This window comes from Gopherus flavomarginatus, chromosome 3, assembly GCF_025201925.1.
Source record: "Gopherus flavomarginatus isolate rGopFla2 chromosome 3, rGopFla2.mat.asm, whole genome shotgun sequence".
In the NCBI taxonomy this organism is placed as follows: domain Eukaryota; kingdom Metazoa; phylum Chordata; order Testudines; family Testudinidae; genus Gopherus; species Gopherus flavomarginatus.
In genome coordinates, this window is record NC_066619.1 from 4,651,119 (window position 1) to 4,668,849 (window position 17,731).

The 17,731-nt window shown below is 50.0% G+C and overlaps 1 protein-coding gene across 5 annotated transcripts in view; it reads left to right on the top strand.

Moving 5' to 3' along the window:
* CNTFR (ciliary neurotrophic factor receptor) overlaps positions 1–17,731 on the top strand; it is a 473,976-nt gene that overhangs the window by 417,861 nt on the left and 38,384 nt on the right. For all 5 annotated transcript variants that reach the window (XM_050943669.1, XM_050943673.1, XM_050943674.1 and 2 more), the window contains one exon: positions 3,786–3,949. In XM_050943669.1, the coding sequence (XP_050799626.1) occupies positions 3,786–3,949 (164 nt within the window). The remainder of the gene's footprint in view (positions 1–3,785; positions 3,950–17,731) is intronic.

Genomic DNA, 17,731 nt, shown 5'->3' on the forward strand with positions numbered 1-17,731 from the left:
CGGAGGGAGCGCCATCAAAGGAGACGAGGCCTGAGAAGTAGGCTGGGCCTGAGCGATGTGGGATGTGGAAAGCTGGAACCAGAAGTTTAAGAGGCAGCCAGTGAACTGACACAGCTGCAGACAAGAGGGTGAAGCGACAGGAGAGGGAGGATATGGCTCAAGGACGCAGGTTCACGATCCCCCGCCATCCTCTCTGCATCGAATGCCCTCCCCATCCCTGCTCGCTCAGGCACCAGCGTCCAGCGCTCGAGGCACTCCTTCGCACTCACTCCTCCACTGGGCCTGCTGGACGGGAACTCGCCATGCAAAGAATAACCAGCCCCCCAGTTCTTCCTTCCCCTGGTTTCCCCAGTGCATCCTGCCTTCGCAGCTATGTTGCAAGCACCTCAGGGAAGGGGCTGTCTCTGTGTCGTGTCCAGGACAGCACCAAGCACATTGCCAGGGCCCAGCAGATAATAACAACAATCACAGTAGAGAAGTTGGTCATTAACTGGCCAGGTATCTGTTGCTGTCCCTCTGGCGAGCAGTTGCAGATTTCTGGGCCTTGCGGGATGGTTTGATGAGGAGTCTGGGTAATTTCTTAGTGTAACTTCATTTATTTACACTATATTCACCAGTCCTGGAACAGAGGTGTCCACAGACGACCCACAGGCAACCCCTTCTTCCAGGAATCTCAGCCCAGTGCTCAGTGCTCTGGAGTAGCTCTCCCCCACAAGAACTGATTCTAGTTGGAGAGCAGAGACCAAACTCCCTTGCTGCTGGCTACAGCTCCCACCCAAAAGCAACCCCATCACAAAACTAACAACAAGCAACATGTCTTCAAAGACTGAACAGCACTCGCATGCTCAGAAAAAGAACTTGTAAGACTGAGTATAACAGCGCTGCCCAGATCAAATCAGCTAAAGAGCATGATCTATTGGCCTTGTGAGTCCTTTGGCCACCCACCTGTGTGGGTGATTGTACCATAGTCCACAGGAATCGCCATCGGCAAAAGTCCTGCGGTAGGAAGCGGAGGAGTAACCATTGGAGGCATCCGTGAAGAGAAAGCCAGGGTGCTCTAGTTACAAACCTAGGCTCATCCTGCCGAAACTGTCCAGCAGCAGCTGGGGCTATGGCGGTGGACTTCTCCAGAGGCTGCTGGAGACGAGACCGGGAGACAGACACGTTACACTCCACTTGAGTTTTATTCAAAAGCCTCGAGGATTCTGGTGGGTCCTCTGCCCCTCTGGCGGAGTGCTGCATGGCCAAAAATGACCCCAAAAGCTCCATCCTCCCTCATGCTAAACTTCCCGCTCCCTGGTGTTATGTGGGCGAGGGGCTCCCTCTCCAGTTGCAGGCTAGGAAGGCACGGGACTGTCGGCTAGCAGGTTTGTGAGTGCAGCATAGATGGAGCAGAAAGGGAGATCCCCTCCCAAGCCTGAACCCCAATTCTGCATGGGGTTGGAGGGAGCCCATCACCTCAGCAGCTCCGCTGGGACCGTGGGGCTCAGAGGGCGTAGCTGCATGATGCCCGCTATTCATCAGATGCCCGCAGAGAGACCAGCCCTCAGAGAGAGGGTCTGGGACTGAGAGAGGCTAAGGAGGCTCCAGCTGAACAGAGTCCTCTCCGCCACGTGTCCCTCCACTGCTGAGTCCCAACTTGTGAATCCTAGTCACTGATCGTGACCTGGTCAGTCGGTTGCCGTGGAGATGATCGTCCAGGGGGTGCATTCAGAGTGGTGGTGGAAGTCATGTCATCTGCAGATACTGAAGGCCAGATGGCCATTATTGGCCTGACCTCTTGCGTACCACAGGCCAGGAAGCCGTCTCCAAAATGGGTGTGATGATACTTCTTGCACAGGCTTGCTCCCTGCGACTGAGGCAAAGCCCAGTGGAGTCAGAGGCCTCTTTGTACTGTCATCCGTGGGCTCTGGGCCAGTCACCACTCACCCTGAGACGATAGAATTGCTCTCCCGTTGTGAAAGTGCGTTATGGAACTGCCTCCCACCCTGCTCCATCTCCATGCAGCTGTGGAGGGCTGGTGCCTGTTTGCGACGCTGCGGTGAGGGAAAGAGATCATGTAGCCCATTGAATTGTTCTAGCATCACTACTCTTGAGTTGAGAGCAGGACCGCAGGGATTTGCTCACCTGTTTGATTTGGAAAGGCCCACACTGTTGCGCAGACAGGAGCACGCAGCTGCTCAGGCAGGGTTTGTTTTGCAGTCTGGCTGTGTCCGGCTGCCAGGTTCTGGGGCATATCTGTCTAACCAACTCCCCAGGAGAGTATTAGCCTGAATGGGGAGACAGAACACACAGCTAGGTCAGGCGCCCTGCAAACTCTGGGCTTCTCACCTGTTCAATAATTAACACGCTGTTAATTACCACAGAACATAGGGAGCAGGTTAAAAACAAACAAAAGGAAGTATTTCTTCATACGATGCACAGTCAACCTGTGGAACTCCTTGCCAGAGGATGCTGTGAAGGCCAAGACCATAACAGGGTTCAAAAAAGAACTAGATAAATTAATGGAGGATGGGTCCATCAATGGCTATTAGCCAGGATGGGCAGGAATGGTGTCCCTAGCCTCTGTTTGCCAGAAGCTGGGAATGGGTGACAGGAGATGGCTCCCTGTTCTGTTCATTCCCTCTGGGGTACCTGGCATTGGCCACTGTCGGCAGACAGGATACTGAGCTAGATGGACCTTTGGTCTGACCCAGCAGGGCCATTCTTTTATGTTCTTATGTTATTAACACACTAATGCTCTTGCCCTGACCTTGGCCTTTCATAGACTTGCTAAAGCAAATTACAAGTTTTAGAAGTTGGGAGTTCAGTTCAACAATGCTTGACGGGACACCACCACATCCCCAACAAGAAAATGGCCTGTCCAGAAGTATAATAATGACTGATTTGCTATCGATACCCTAATACATCTGCAGCTTTAAAAGCACTTTACAAACCTCAGCTAATTACTCCTTACTCAAAAAGCCTCTGAAGTAGGTGAGCAAATATTCTGGTACCCCAAGCTAGAGTCAAAGAGGAAGAGGCTGAAAGTTGGGGGAAAAAGGTAAAACATGGGACTTGTGTTCTGGGGGAGCATGAAGAATCAGTAACTGGTCTGGGTTGAATCCGGATGTTCTCAGTCCTTCTGGAGCCTAAATCTTCATCGAAGTCAATGCACCAAATTCTGAGGCCTTTACTCAATTCTTACTCAGGCCAAACTCCCATTGAAGTCAGCTTGGTTGAGTAACGAGCACCAGCTTTGGCCTTTTGATTTCATAGGAACATAGGATGTCACACTGGAAGGGACTGCCTGGGTCATCCCCTTGAAAGTAATGATTTGGGGTCAGGATTGAACACAGATGGCTTAGAAGTGTACTTACAAGTGTCTATAACTCGTTACCAGTCACCTCATCTCACTGAGTCCTCAAGTACAATGTCTGTCTGTCTGTCTATCTACCTATCACCCATGTACATCGATCTGTCTGTCTGTCTGTCTGGCCCTCCTCGCTATAGTACCTGTTGCTTCTAATCTGTACCGGAATAAGCATCTGCTATTCCACATATTTACTGTATGCTTCATAAAACATATTGCAACATATCCACAAAGTATAAGGCAGAATATAGAGGCTACATGGCCATGTTGCACAGCTAGCTGATCTTTTGTGAGTGGCAAAATGTACCATGGGAGGAAGCTACCTGCGGTGTGTTTGTACCTGGAGTAGAGCTAACCCAACCCTGTATTGTGAAATAGCATGAGAATGGACTAAGAGTATAAGGTGTAAAAAGACCTTTCTGTATTATTCCAGTAAAACCGGACCCTCCAGAGAACGTGGTGGCCAAGCCAGTATCCAACAACCCCCGGAGGCTCGAAGTGAGGTGGCAGAACCCTTCCTCTTGGCCTGATCCCGAGTCCTTCCCACTCAAATTCTTCTTGCGGTATCGCCCCCTCATCCTTGACCAGTGGCAACATGTGAGTGACCTCTCAATCGCCTTCACTGAGGGCCAGGTGGTGGGGGGAAGGCTGTGGGGTTGTTGTGTTGTAGAGGCCCAAGCCTGCAGCCCCTCCTTACCTTCTGTGAAGTCAGTGGAGTTGAGGGAGGCAGTAAATGCCTCCGAATGGGCCTATGGCTTGGGAAGGACTTTGGACAGGAGGTGTTCGGGAACGAGAAGGAGCTTTATTGCTGCGAAGGCGATGTTACCGCCTGGTAACCAGCTTGCACAAAACGCACATTTGATTATTTCCTTTATGACAAGCCAACGCAACCAAGGCCTGGTGTCTCTTTTAAGTCTCATTCCTCCTTCAAACCACTCCCCCACTCTGCATTCTAGTACAGGGCCAGTATCTATTTTCCACACATATGTTCTACATAAAACTTGCCCGCCAAGATGTAAGAGACATTTGAAGTGTAAATGTCACCGCATTTAAATGCGCTCTGCCATGTTAGATTCCAAACCGGAGATAAAAAATACCTTGTGCCACAACACGCTGCACTGTCAGGGACACAGCCTTTGCTTTGACGTTATCGTAGTTTTACTTTTATATCTTGTTTCTTTTTTTTTTTTAAAGAAAATTGTCAGTGAGGTTCTTAGGACAGATGTCCACTGTTCGCTGGAAGAACAGGGATAGCACAGGTAACGGCATTTGAGTGGTTTCAGAGTAGCAGCCGTGTTAGTCCGTATCTGCAAAAAGAACAGGAGTATTTGTGGCAGCTTAGGGTACGTCTACACTACAGGATAAATTCGAATTAGCTTAAACCGATTTTATAAAACAGATATTATAAAGTTGATTGTGCGCATCCACACTAGGCACATTAATTCGGTGGTGTGCGTCTGTGGTCCGAGGCTAGCATCGATTTCTGGAGCAGTGCACTGTGGGTAACTACTGTAAAAGAATGAGGCCAATAACGTCGATTTGCGTCCACATTAACCCTAAATCGATATAGTAATATCGATTTTAGCGTTACTCCTCTCATTTTGTAGGATTACAGAAATCGATTTAAAGAACCCTTTAAATCGATATAAAGAGCAGTGTAGTGTGGACGGGTGCAGCGTTAAATCGATTTAATGCTGTTAAAATCGGTTTAACAGCATAGTGTGGACCAGGCCTCAGAGACTAACGAATTTATTTGAGCATATCCATTCAACCTTTGTCTTCTCTTCTGAGACTGCCTGATTATAATCCCAGTTAGGGCGATGTTTGGTGGTGGGCTGTGTGATGGGGAGATTATTAGCCCACCGGCAAATGGAGCAGGACCAACAGCTTGATGGTAGACCTGGATCTCAGATATGTTTGTAGAGCTGGGCCGTCTTGCTTTGTCAGATGGGTTTTTTTGGATGAAAAAAGATCTTCTGAAGGCAAAGAAAATTTCTGTGTCAGTTTTTTTGGGTCCTTAGAAGTTTTCTTATTTTTTGACCAGGCAAAAATGTGGTTTTGTTCCCAGTGGAAATTTTTGTTTCTTTTTTTGAAAACCAATAAATTCTTGGTTTCTGGGATTGGGGGGCAGGCATTTTTGTCCCTTTTTCTTTCTCTTTACCCTGCCCATTTTTCCACTGGAAAGCAGGGGGGTTAAAGAGGGAAGGGGGATCTAACAAATAAAACCTACAAATAATTTTTTTTTTATGTTTTTGAACATTTTCATAAACAAAAAAAAATTACGTTTTGAAATGATGCAAAATTTGTTTTCACTTGGTCGAAAATCAGAAGACTCCAGGGAAAGTTTAAACAAAACAATTGGAGAAAAGGCTTTTCTGACCAGCTCTGCCCTTTTGGTTCATTGCAGGAATCACACAAGCAACAGATACTCTTTCATCTATTACTGTATTGTTTTGGGATGGGAGTAACCTGCCTGTCCACACAGGTGACAGCAACAATCCTGCTGCCTGCAGCTCCTTGGGCCAGGGTGGCTATGTCTGTCTCACTATGAGCTCTCAAGATAGGCCGGCCCACTCGGTCTGATTGTGTGCCTGTGTGCCAGTCCTTGTATGCTGCACCCCAAGAGAAAAGGGGTCTTGGAAGTTTTCCAGCCTCCTGTAGCGTGTTAAATATGATTGGTGTCATTTGAAATTATGTTAAGAGTGGAAGGATGGTCCTATGGCTAGGGATGCTAGCCTCAGACATGGAAAACTGGTTCTAGTCCCTGTTCCGCCACCAACTTCCCATGTGACATTGGGCAAGTCACTTAACCTCTCTGTGTGCCACAGTGGGGATAAGCACACTTTGTACTTCACATTGGGGCCGTGAGGCTAAACGCATTCGAGACTGTATGGTGCTCTGATACCAAGGCAAGGGGGACCATCTCAATACGTTAGATGTAGGGTGACGAGATGAGAGGAAGAAAATATCAGGACACATTGGGGGGGGTCGCCGGCAGAGCAAAAAAAGAGCGGAGTGCCATTGGCAGAGCAAAAAAAAAAAAGAAGAAGCAGAGTGCCGCGAAATATCAGGACAAACTGCATCCCGACCAAACACCTAAATATTGGGACAGTCCCAATTTTATCGGAACGTCTGGTCACCCTCGTTAGATGAGAATTCTCAGTCAAAAACCAAACCCCAAGGCACAATCCATCCCTGCTGTAACACCCCAATGTGATTCATCACTGCAGTCTGCAGATGATTCCCCATTGCATCTGGGAGTGGCGACATAGACGAAAACAATCCTTTCCCCCATATTGCGTGGCTTGACATTCCTGTTTTAAGAACCAAGGTGTCTGATCCAGAAGTGCTGGTATTCCAGGCTTTTTCCCTCTCTGCCATCACTCATGCTGTGGCTGCATCATTCTTCTGTATTGCTTGTTTATATATTAAAAAAAAATCCCAAACTTAATTGTGAGTGACGTGACACCAATCGCTGAAGCGGGTCAAATAATGCAGAAGTGTGTTTGGGAATAATTTGCTCAGTGACTGACAGCCAACATTTGCCGACTAAGGTCCTGGGCTCATTATTAGACTGTCTGTCAAGCCAGCTAGAGAATGAAAAATACGATTTGTGAATAAGCTGAATGAAAATGCCGCTGTTCATCAGGTGAATTATTTGCAGTGATTAATTGAATCAGCTCTTTAAACTCAGATTGGGGTAGCACTGCAGGGCCATGCAAGATTCCCTACACAGCTCTGTCAAGCCACTTAAATTCAGAGCTGCAGCACTTTTTGCTAGTCCAACTGTGGGCTCCCCACAACACACACACAGTTTTGCATATCCATAGACTCATAGACTCTAGGACTGGAAGGGACCTTGAGAGGTCATCGAGTCCAGTCCCTTGCCCTCATGGCAGGACCAAATACTGTCTAGACCATCCCTGATAGACATTTATGTAACCTACTCTTAAATATCTCCAGAGATGGAGATTCCACAACTTCCCTAGGCAATCTATTCCAGTGTTTAACTACCCTGACAGTTAGGAACTTTTTCCTAATGTCCAACCTAAATCTCCCCTGCTGCAGTTTAAGCCCATTGCTTCTTGTTCTATCATTGGAGGCTAAGGTGAACAAGTTTTCTCCCTCCTCCTGATGACACCCTTTTAGATACTTGAAAACTGCTATCATGTCCCCTCTCAGTCTTCTCTTTTCCAAACTAAACAAACCCAATTCCTTCAACCTTCCTTCATAGGTCATGTTCTCAAGACCTTTAATCATTCTTGTTGCTCTTCTCTGGACCCTCTCCAATTTCTCCACATCTTTCTTGAAATGCGGTGCCCAGAACTGGACACAATACTCCAGTTGAGGCCTAACCAGCGCAGAGTAAAGCGGAAGAATGACTTCTCGTGTCTTGTTTACAACACACCTGTTAATGCATCCCAGAATGACGTTTGCTTTTTTTGCAACAGTATCACACTGTTGACTCATATTTAGCTTGTGGTCTACTATGACCCCTAGATCTCTTTCTGCCATACTCCTTCCTAGACAGTCTCTTGCCATTCAGTGTGTGTGAAACTGATTGTTCCTTCCTAAGTGGAGCACTTTGCATTTGTCTTTATTGAACTTCATCCTGTTTACCTCAGACCATTTCTCCAATTTGTCCAGATCATTTTGAATTTTGACCCTGTCCTCCAAAGCAGCTGCAATCCCTCCCAGTTTGGTATCGTCTGCAAACTTATTAAGCGTATTTTCTATGCCAACGTCTAAATCGTTGATGAAGATATTGAACAGAACCGGTCCCAAAACAGACCCCTGCGGAACCCCACTTGTTATACCTTTCCAGCAGGATTGGGAGCCATTAATAACTACTCTCTGAGTACGGTTATCCAGCCAGTTATGCACCCACCTTATAGTAGCCCCATCTAAATTGTACTTTCCTAGTTTATCTATAAGAATATCATGCGAGACCGTATCAAATGCCTTACTAAAGTCTAGGTATATCACATCCACTGCTTCTCCCTTATCCACAAGGCTCGTTATCCTATCAAAGAACGCTATCAGATTAGTTTGACAGGATTTGTTCTTTACAAATCCATGCTGGCTATTCCCTATCACCTTACCACCTTCCACCACAATCCCAACCCACAGCTCCGCCTCCAGGGACACTTCCCATACACACAGAGCCCTGGGCATCTCCTCTCCCCAGCCCCCTACCTCAGCTTTGTCGATGCACCACAGTCCCACCCCCACAACTCTGCCAATGCATCTTAATCCTGACCTGCAGCAATTCCTCCAATGCCAGTCCTGGGACCCTGCTGGCCGGGGACCAGCATGACTGAGATGAGGCCACCGTATGTGCCAAGCCTGCACTGAAGACAGGCAAGAGGCGGCCCTGAGCTCCTGGTACCATGCTGGGATGTCACTCGCACCGTGACCAGTTCAGCCGGGTGCTGTGCAGCAGGTGAATAAGAAGCTCTGAGGTTTCATTTGCCAAGAAGGGTTGCTGGGTACTGAACGAGAGGCCGTTCCTCTGCCCACAGCCTGAAGGGGATGAGCAGGTATTGACTGGCACCTCTGAAAAAGGGGTGACGTGAAAATGGTTAATGAGTGTAAAGTGTCACAGACAGGTCTCTTTTCTGCTGCATACTGTGTCCTTCCCAGGTGGCACTAGCCCTTCCCCTCCCTAGGGGAGTCTAGGGACCAGTCTACCCTGGACTAGGGCTTGTTCCAGGAAGGGGAGGTGCATCCCAAACCATGTGGCATGTCCAAGCTGCCCTTGTTTGGCTGACACAGGGGTGTAAGGAGCGATTGGTGTAACACAAGGTGCCCTCCCACACTCAGCTCCCCATGTGGCCAGGCCATTACACACGACCTGACTGCTGACCGCAGGAACGTCCATCACAAAGTGTCCCAGCAGGTTAATAAAAAGGAGGCTAGGTGGAGAAGGATGGACCTCTGCCAGCAGCCACAAGAAGCAATTAAACCATATGCTGGCACCTGTGCCCACCCGCACCCAGGGCCTCATGCTAACCACCATTCTCGCCCCCTTCTTCACCTCCCCCTCGCCCCCCACACACTTAACCCCCTACCTCATTTAAACCCCTTGCATACACAGGAGTCAGCTAATGGAAATCCTGCCTGCCACCTACTTAGGCTGCACCCCCTACCCAGCCTTGCTTTGTGCCACAGGGCTCTCACCCAGCGGGGCGCAGGGACATGCCAAGGTGGAGAGGGGAGCAGGCCAACTTATTAAACATTCCCAGGGTGAAAAGAGTGATTCCAGGAGCAGCAGCCTCCGGGCACACAACAGAAGAACTGCAAGAACAACCCAGACTGGCTGGCTGAGCTGCAGGTCACAAGAGGGCCTCTGGAGTGACTGGCTGTGGACAGGAACGTACATTCAGACTCTGCTTGCGTGCATCATTTGTTGGCAACAAAAGCAATTCCCCCTCCCCCTAAAGTGGGGACCCACCCTTGCCCCACACATCTGGGGGCGGGGGGCTGGCTCAGACATGGACCCCACTTGGAAGCATCCTGGCACCCATGACAGTCAGCTGCTGGCTGCTCCCCACTCACCCAACTGGCCATCAGTAATTAGCTATGTCCCACCTCTGGATTGCTTCGGGGCCCTCTCCAGGGCTCCAGGGATTTGCCCTCAATCTGCCCCAAGGCCCCCCGGATAGAGGAGGGGCTGGCTACAGCACTGTGGGGCTGGGGCCTGTACTGCTGGAATTCAGAGACCCAACAGGCTAACATTATGTTTCATGTAGCAACAAGTGAAGGTCTCCAGCCACAGGGCAGGGACAGGACGGAATAAAAGCAGGTATGAGAACCTGAGTGACTTCATATCAAAATTGCTTCGTTTACACAAGTAGTGAGATTGGGGCCAGCGGCGCTCCCAAATTGCCATGTCTGCGCACTCAGCCTGACTCAAGCCAGGCTCCTTCCTGCTGCTATCTCATCCCTCAGCCCCGGACCGCTGTGAGGTTGAACTCAGTCCTCTAAGCATGTGAATTATTATCAGTGTGCTAAAAGAAGGGGCCCCAGGCTGCACCTCGACTGAAACGCGGGTGTCTGTGCGCGCTGTTATGTATGGTGGACGCATGGCATGTTGCAGCACTTAAGACACAGCTGGGACACACATGAGCAGCGGGTATAATAGGCCAGGAGAGGCTAACCCTTCCTAATCCCATGCCATGGCCCTGCCTACATTCTGCCCCAAGGCCCCACCCTTGCTCTGCCTCTCCCCTGAAGCCAGCAGGGGCTCCGCTTGGGCTGGTGGCCTGGGGCTCAGGCCAGCTGGTGGCCTGGGGCAGCTCAGGCCAGTGGGCACTCGGGCTGGCCAGCAGCCAGGGGTGGCTCGGGCTGGCTGGTGTAGCTGGGGCGGACTGGCTGGCTGCCCAGAGCTCAGGACAGCTGAGGCGGGCAGGCTAGTGTTTGGAGCCGCTCGGCTGTGGCTCTTCCAGCTGCAGTGGGGGGCTTGAGGCTCCGGCATGCAAGGGGGAACAGAATGGGTGGGGTAGGGGCGGGGCCTCAGGCAGAAGGGGCGGGGCCAGGGCTAGCCTCCCCAAAAAGGGGATACACACACCAGCCATGGGCACACATCCCTTCCCCAGCACTCTAGGCTGACAGCCCCATCAAAAGTAGAATTAATTTCATGATGGGTGGCAATCGGTTCTCCCTTCTAGCCTGCCCTGATGAGCTCACCCCAGAGAGGCAGGGGACTGGAAAGCTGGGCTGCTCCTTTTCAGCTGCCAGGACGGAGAGATGGGATGTATTTGCAGACAAAACAGGTTTTTTTATTCTCCCCTCTTGGCAGAACCTCACATTTTGTCTCCTAAATATAAAACATTAAATATTTAGAGTATCCTTTATTTTTCTTCGGCTTTTAAATTGGTAATTCAAGCCAGATTAGCATGGTTTCCTCCTCTGTTTTATAGCCCTGTCCTGGCCTCCAGCGAGCTCTCCTAATGCGCTCAGATGTTCCTCTAATGGATTACCTAGGCTGGAACTGGATACTCTGCCCTAATGGATTGCTAATAGCCTGTTTCTGATTTTACAGGCTCCTTCAGTTAACTCACAACAGCAGCAGCGATCTCTACACACATACATACTGTATCCCGGCGAGCACGCTGGCTCTCACACATGGAGACGATCACACACCTCTGCAGACACACACACCGAAGTCCTGTCTGCATGAAAGTCCACATGTGTGCATGGATGTAGACACCCACCCACACCCCTACTCATATCATCCATCGGCCAACTCCTAGGCACACTTCCATTCACATTTGCCCACAGTGCTAAAGCCCCCACTAGAGGCTACGTTTATATAAAAACACCCAGATAATGCAATACCATCACTACAATGGCATGCACACAACAGAGAGACCTCCAAGCGGAGCCATGTAACACGCAGTCGCCCCGTCTAGTGGGGAGCATGCAGGGAGTGGGCTGATGTGCCCTGCAGTGGAACTATTCACATCCTTAACTGTTTTGCTGGATCAGGGCTTTAGTGTGGGAACCTCTCCAGTGTCACTTTGCTCCACCATGTAGCATGAGGGCCCCTAGTTCTGAAAGCCTAAGTCCTGCCACTCAAGCTCAAGGGACCCCTATGACACATAGCTCAGTGGTTTGAGCATTGGCTTGCTAAACCCAGGGTTGGGAGTTCAATCCTTAAGGGGGCCATTTAGGGAACTGGGATAAAAATCTGTCTGGGGATTGGTCCTGCTTTGAGCAGGGGGTTGGACTAGATGACCTTCTGAGGTCCCTTCCAGCCCTAATCTTCTACGATTCTATAATCGAGCAGTTTTGACTCTGTCCAGTAGAGGACAGTGATGCTCCCAGTCACTAGTCAGCTTGTTACCAGGCAAGAGAAGCCATTTCTCAAGCTGAGATCTGCCCCCACACTCCCAATCTCATGACTCCTGAAGCTGGAGCTTTAGGAAAAAAACACCAAATGGCGGGAGACTTCTAATACAGTTGGGAGATTTAACAACACTGCAGATCCATGCCAAGCGCTGTGTTTCAAACCATCTGCCCCATTGCTAGGAGGGCGTGGAATGGAATTTCTGGTCTCAGAGACAGAGATCCACCCCAAAGTAGCCAACAGCACAGTGCCCAGGCCACTCACCTGGGATATGGGATCTCAGAGGAGCAATTGATGCAGCAGGCATACAGCTGGATCACTTAATTGCGCTGTTCTGTTCATTCCCTCTGAGGCACCTGCATTGGCCACTGTCGGCAGACAGGATAGTGGGCTAGATGGATCATTGATCTGACCCAATATGGCCGTTCTTATGTTGTTACTGATGCCTGCTGGGATCACAGAGAAGCAATTGCTCAGCCGGTGTCTGGATACCTGTTGGGAATCACTGAGCCACATCCCCGTGCAAAGTCGCAAGGCAGCAGTGACAGCGAAAGAGACGAACCTCTGGGTCTGCTTACCAAAGCCCTCCGCAGTTCTTGTTTCGGGGCAAACCAAAGCAAAGACAAATCCCCCAGCAAAGCCTGTTCATCTGCAGAGCATTTGAGCAAGTAGCAGGTGGAGAAGTGGGGAGGAAATCGGTGAAGCTCCATTTGCCGCAGCCGTCTCCGGTGTGGTGTCACTGACAGCATCACTTTGTGGAACAGATGCTACTTCGGGGCAGTTTTCATTGTCGTTTGTCCAGGATGCTTTGCCCTGGTGAGTTTGCTTTTAAAAGGCAACCTGGCTGCAGAGGTCACCCAGTCCTGGTTCAGTAACAGCAGGGGTTCTCAAACTAGGGGTCGGGACTCCTCAGGGGGCCACAAGGTTATTACATGGGGGGCTGCGAGCTGTCAACCTCCACCCCAAACCCTGCTTTGCCTCCAGCATTTATAATGGTGTTAAATATATTAAAAAGTGTGCTTAATTTATTAGGGGGGTCACACTCCAAGGCTTGCTGTGTGAAAGGGGTCGCCACTGGGTTACAGCTTCACGACTGGCAGCTTTTATTATGGCACTTCTCTGCCTTCCCCTTCGGGTGGCAAAGTCAGCAATTTAAAAAACCCACCTTCATCCAAGGAAGGAGGATGTTAAGGACTGTCACAATGTCATGCGCTTCCCACCTCAGAGGGGGCAGAATCCAGGGGTCTGGGAGTGGTGTGGCCGGGGAGACCCCGAGGGGCGGATCACTAAGAAAAATGGTCTTACAAACCTCCATTAGTGGCCGGAGCAGTGTGGGGGATGGGGCGGGGCGGGGGGCGTTAGCAGTGCGTCCTGAGAAACCATCCAAAATTCTTCAATGGGATTTCCCTTCTTCCCTGCTGTCTGGGGTGTTGGAGGTTTGGGTTTGGCTCATAGTGCAGCAAGGAGCATGTCTGTAAAGTGCCTCTATGACATTGAAAATAAAGATTAACAATCGGCAAGAAACAGAGGCAGAGACACATACTACTCCCAACATGTATTGCTTTGTGTCCATAGCCCCAGGGGCCGGGTTGATACACAGGGAGGAGCCCCCTTAACTCCTATGACCTTGGACATGAATTGCTAGCAACTAGGAAGAGTTGGGCTCCTTGTAGGACTGGGCTTTCAAAGCCAGCTTGTCCCCGAGGTGCAGGCTATGTTGCAGTCAGGAAGTCTAATTGCAGCGTATGCAAAGCTACGTGAGTTGGTTGTGGTCTAGCTAGTTGGGGTCCCGGGGCAGTGAAGCCCGGCAGTGTGGGCTGTACAACCCAGCTGGGAACCCTGGGTAATTACTCACCTGGCTAGGCCCCGCTGCCACAGCTTCCCTGCTCCAGGACCTGAGCTAGCCAGCTTAAAGCTAGGCCAGGTATATTTACACGAGCTACAATCACACTCCGTGATTTCAGTGTGGATGTACCCTAAGGCAGTAGCTGGAGGACCTGCTGAGCAACATGTGCGTGCGCGAAACACACACACAAACACTCCTACCCACATATGCACACACCGACATGCTCACAGACTCACATGAATGCACACATTCATATGCACACAGGTACATTCATGCACACATGTGCATGCAAACACTCATGCTGCCCATGCATGTTTGCATGCCTTCCCCTAAATGCACGCGCAACACACCCACGTGTGACGAACTGGGAAAGTTCTTAATGTTTTCTCTGAGTACTGTGTTGGTGCCTCAGTGTCCCCATGGCAGTTCTTAAGTATCTGGCAGAGCAAAGGGCCAGTGCACCTAAATGCCTGACCCTCTGTCTCCTAGCAACTGATGGCCTGGGCCCCTCCTCTGCAAAGGTGCCAGCTGAAGGTGTTGGAGACAAAGGGATCAGGTGACCTCCTGGCCCGGGAAAGGGGCTGAGGAGAGAGGAGGGGCTGGGAGGGGTTGTTAGTCTGGAGCTGGCTGGGGTCGAGGGTGGAGGGCAGACCTGGGGGTCTGGCTCACTGCCCCCCAGAATGGACCCAGCCGAGGGGTCCGGTTCGCTGTATCTACAAGCTCTGTTTTAGACCCTGTTCCTGTCATCGAATAAACCTCTGTTTTACTGGCTGGCTGAGAGTCACGTCTGACTGCAAAGTGGGGGTGCAGAACCCGGTGGCTTCCCCAGGACCCCGCTGGGGTGGACTCGCTGTGGGAAGCGCACGGAGGGGCAGAGGATGCTGAATGCTCCAAGGAGAGACCCAGGAGGTGAAGACGTGTGAGCTTCTTGCCCTGAACAAGTCTGCTCCAAAGGAGAGGAGGCTCCCCAAAGTCCTGACTGGCTTGGTGGGGAGCAGTTCCAGAGCATCGCCCGGGGACTCCGTGACACCACGCAAGCAATTGCAAATACACAATCTTCCTCCCTCTTAGGATGCCTGCAAAACAGAGCTGGTCAGTTACGTAAGCCCATGATTAACTTTAGTCAGGTGAGTGTTTCCCCTGGAGTGGAGGGAGTTAGTCAGGGAGTCAAATTCTTCACTGGTGGAGGTGTTTGCTTGCTACAGGGGCTTTTGCTATTGGAACTATTCGCTATGTGGAATGTACGTTCCACAAGGCTTTTGGATCTGCGTTCTTTCCCTGAAACGCCCTCCATCGCTGCCACTGGGTCAGCTCCGTTCGGGCCACAGTGAAACTGACTCCCTCCCCCTCTTCCAAAACAAGGAACCCCAAGGAGAGGCCGGGCTGCTGGGGAAGTTGGAGGGGTGGGAATCGCAGTGCAAGCCTGCTATACACTTACCCTGCAGCAGCAGCTCGTGTCCCTTGGAGCAGCAACCAGGCCTGAGTGGCGCTGCAATCCTGCATGCCAGGCTGCAATGCTGCTCAGATTGGGGACCTTCTCAAATGGGGTGGGGTGGGAGGGAAACTGCGTCCACCCCAGGTGGCCCTGCTTGGTGGTAGCAGCAGTGGGAGCCCTCCGGTAGCAAACACATGACCCTTGGGCACTGCATTGTAACCACCATGTCGTTTAGCCCTGCCCAGAGCCAGGTGAGGCATGGCCGTGCTCAGAACACCAGCCTCCCTGAGACCTGTCTTCTGGAGCTGGGCCAGTGGGAGAAACAGAAGGAAAAGTTTCACAGGGACTCATGGAGCTGCATAGCTGCTCAGTATCTCGATTAGAGCTAAGATTTCCAGAGAGTTGCAGACTTGTTTAGCTTGACCTCCTGTCTTACACAGGCCACAAGCCTTTCCTGAATGCTTCCTGCTCCCAGTCCAATGGGTGTGGTTGGATGAGAGCCCAGCACTACCTTTCAGTTGTGATAAGGATGGGGGCTGGCCTCTGGGATGTCTCTCAGGTTGCTGTGGCTAGCAGAGGGCACGGGCTGAGCACTGTCCAAAAATCAGGCTTTTCTCAGCTGACTCCAGTGGGGCGCCCAAATATTGAGAGTCCCAAAATCATGAGAAGCTTTCGAACCATAGGACTGGAAGGGAACGGTCATCTAGTCCAGCCCCCTGCACTCAGGGCAGGACTGAGTATTATCTAAACCATTTCTATCAGGTGTTTGTCCAACCTGCTCATATAAACCTCCTATGATAGAGATTCCACAACCTCCCGAGGCAATTTATTCCAGTGCTTAACCACCCTGACAGTTAGGAAACGTTTCCTAATGTCCAACCTAAACCGCCCTTGCTGCAATTTAAACCCATTGCTTCTTGTCCTATCCTCAGAGGTTAGACAGAACAATTTTTCTCCCTCCTCCTTGTAACAATCTTTTATGTACTTGAAAACTGTTATCGTGCCCTCTCAGTCTTCCCTTTTACACACTAAACAAACCCAGTTTTTTCAATCTTCCCTCACAGGTCATGTTTTCTAGACTTTTCATCATGTTTCTTGTTCTACTCTGGACGTTCTCCAATTTGTCCACGTCGTTCCTGAAATGGGGGGCCCAGAACTGCACACAATACTCTAGCTGAGGTCTAATCAGCGTGGAGTAGAGTGAAAGAATTACTTCTCGGGTCTTGCTTACAACACTCCTGCTAATACATCTCAGAGTTACACTGTTGACTCATATTTAGCATGTGATCCACCATGACCCCTAGATCCACTTCCGCAGTGCTCCCTCCTAGGCAGCCATTACCCATTTTGTATGTGTGCAATTGATAGTTCCTTCCTAAGTGGCGTATTTTGCATTTGTCCTTGGTTTGTTCAGATCATTTTGAATTTTAAGCCTATTCTCCAAAGCACTTGCAACCCCACCCCCCACAAGCTAGGTATCATCTACCAACTTTATAAGTATATTCTCTATGCCATTATCTAAATCATTTATAAAGATATTGAACAGAACTGGTTACAGGACCAGTCCCTGCAGGACCTCACTTGTTATGTCCTTCCAGGTTGACTGTGAACCACTGAAAACTACCGTCTGAGAACCATTTTCCAACCAGTTATGCACCCACCTTATAGTAACTTCATCTAGGTCGTATTTCCCTAGTTTGTGTATGAGCAGGTCATATGAGACAGTATCAGAAGCCTTAATGAAGTCAAAATATACCACGTCTACCACTTCCCCACATCCACAAGGCTTGTTACCCTGTCAACAAAAGCTAAGTTGGTTTGACACAATTTGTTCTTGACAAATCCATGCTAACTCATACTTATCACCTTATTGTCTTCTAGGTGTTTGCAAATCTTTTGCTTCATTATTTCCTCCATTATCTTTCCAGCTGACTGGTCTGTAATTCCCTGTGTTCTCCTTATTTCCCTTTTTTAGAGATGGGCACTAGATTTGCACTTTTCCTGTCCTCTGGAATCTCTCCTGTCTTCCATGACTTTTCGAAGATAATCCCTAACAGCTCAGATATCTCCTCAGTCAGCTCCTTCCGTACTGTAGGGTATATTTCATCAGGCCCTGGTGGCTTGAAGACATTTAACTTGTCTAAGTCATTTTTAACTTGTTCTTTCTCTGTTTGAGCCTCTGATCCTACCTCATTTTCACTGGCGTTCACTATGTTAGACGTCCAATAGCTACTAACCTTTTTGGTG